General features: G+C 41.1%; 1 protein-coding gene across 1 annotated transcript in view; it reads right to left on the reverse strand.

Moving 5' to 3' along the window:
- zgc:194578 (uncharacterized protein LOC792915 homolog) overlaps window positions 1-2,277 on the reverse strand; it is a gene marked incomplete at its 3' end in the record, with an annotated part of 4,802 nt that continues 2,525 nt past the window's right edge. The window contains 4 exon segments of the mRNA XM_035681467.1: window positions 1-374; window positions 596-771; window positions 889-1,009; window positions 1,247-1,375. Of these exon segments, the coding sequence (XP_035537360.1) occupies window positions 1-374; window positions 596-771; window positions 889-1,009; window positions 1,247-1,375 (800 nt within the window).

The following is a 2,277-nucleotide window of genomic DNA, read 5'->3' on the forward strand; positions in this document are numbered from 1 at the left end:
GGATCCTTCTTGTCTTTCGGTGCGTTGAAAGGGTCATCTTTTGATGCACTGAATGGATCGGGTTCATCTTTTGGTGCTGCAAAGGGATCTTCTCCATTCTTTGGCGCAGAAAACGGATCTTCTGCGGTTTTTGGTGCTGCAAATGGATCTTCATCGGGTTTAGCTGGAGCGCCCCAAGGATCACTGCTAGCTGGGGTCTCAGTGGTGTCAGGTTTTGCGGGTGTGCCCCACGGATCGGTGGCCTCTTTAGGTTCTTCCCATGCAGCTTGTGTCACCTCCTCTTCCTCCGCTGGTTTCTCCCCTCCCCAAGCACCTTTAGCGTCATTGCCTTTGCCCGCATCCTCCCATTGCAGCTCCTCTTCAGTCATCTTGGCCTACGATATTTACAATGGCATAATTAGAAAAGTAAACACAAACACTTACTTACTGCTTTGAATAGTGGCGTGACTTAATTCTCCCCATTACACGAGATCAAACTGATTCAGTTAAGTCGAGTAATCAAGGCAATTCGTATCTGACCTACAGGATTTGGCACTCAAAAGTGTAGCGTTGGTGTCCACTTGCTGTAGCCAAGCACTTCTTGCTGTATGCTTACCCTCCTCTCTGCTTCTTTCTTCTCAGCTTCCTGTCTAAGACGCTCCTCTTTGCGAGCAGCGAAGGAAGCAGTCAAGTCTGCCACTGAGGGTATGTTGTCTAAGGATGGAAGCCCCGACGTCCCAGCGACGTAGCATGGTTTGTAGTTGGGATCCTTGATGGGGTCCGTGGATGAGGCTGGTTAGAAGGAAAAAGAGACTGTATGAGATCTGTGTGATAGACAAAGAGAATAATGCTAAAACAGTGGAAACGATTGATATCTAAGCAGTGATACTTGAGGACAGATGTGCTTACCAGCGGCACCTTTTGACGTCTTCTCTCTGGTCTTAACGGCAAAGTCTCTCTCCTCTTTTAGTTTATCATCGTCCTCCATAAGAACAAGGACAACCTTGGCCTTCTCTCTTACATTTCCTCCCTGGGACAGACATGCTTACATTATATTATTATTATCTGAATCAAGGCGTTCTTACATTGTTTTGAGACAGCAAACATAGACTGAATTGATTGTCATTCTTTAATTCTTTAGTGCACCCGGCCTCCTAAGTGAGCATGATGATATGGATGTTATAGTGCCACTAATGGATAACCTTAATGCATAACAACATTTAATGGATACTAAAAGGTTGCATGCTTATCAGGAAGCGTGTATCACCTGATCTTTGCCATCCTTTTCTACAAAGCGATACTCTGTGAGGGCTTTGACGATATAGATGTTGTCTTTCATTTTCAGAAGCACACGATCGTCACCGGTCTTCAACAGATACTCCAGCAGCGTCAGGGACTGGTATGAAAGAAAACACGACAAAGAAGAAATTTCTGTGAAACACAATGGCTGAAACAAAAAACTAACAATCCTCAGAGTTTAAAATGTTTGTTTTCTATATTATTGTGGAGTTCACAGGATAAATAAACTGAAAGGAACAAAATAAAATCCGTGTAAAATCACAGATTCGGTAGGAAAAGATAAATAATGCAAAAACACGCAATGTTTGTAGTGGACACTAGTGTTACTGCCAATACAAAGTCACATGACACAACACGTGTTACAAAGGTCTGTTATGTTACTGAGTTGGTGATACCAGTAACTTTATAGCAGATGTGTGGTACATTTCATACATACAGCTGCTGCGTTAGTTAAAAAAAATTTACCAAGGTTCTCCCCGTATTCACCTTAATTGAAAAACTTTGTATCTTGGTTTTGATCAAATGTTGTTACATTTAATTATAAAATCAAAAGAACTGAACAAAATGTGACAGTTATTAAAGTATTAAAGACACTGGGCTCTTATTACTCATTGGACATTCAGCGTCTTACCCCTTTAGATAGGATCCTCCCTGATCACAGCCAAACGAACCTTCAAGGAAATTTAAAACTCTCTGCTTTATGTGCTCACGTTACTCCTGAGTTTTGTGTCCCATGACGTACGCACAATGAACAATATTGTGTGTTGGTGGTTATATTTAAGGATACTGAGCTCGCAGATTCATCTGGTTTCCAAGCAGACAGCCCTTGTTTAAAAAAGAAAGCTACAGATGAAGCTGTAATAATTAATTATTATTAGTGCTGTCAAACGATTCAAATATTTAATTGCGATTAATTGCAAACATTTTTATCTATTCTAAATGTGCCTTGATTTCTTTTTGTCCCTTTCTCATTTGAATGCTCTTATCAACATGGAAAAG

Source organism: Morone saxatilis, unplaced genomic scaffold (assembly GCF_004916995.1).
Source record: "Morone saxatilis isolate NCDOM2014 unplaced genomic scaffold, NCSU_SB_2.0 Contig9, whole genome shotgun sequence".
Lineage (NCBI taxonomy): Eukaryota > Metazoa > Chordata > Actinopteri > Moronidae > Morone > Morone saxatilis.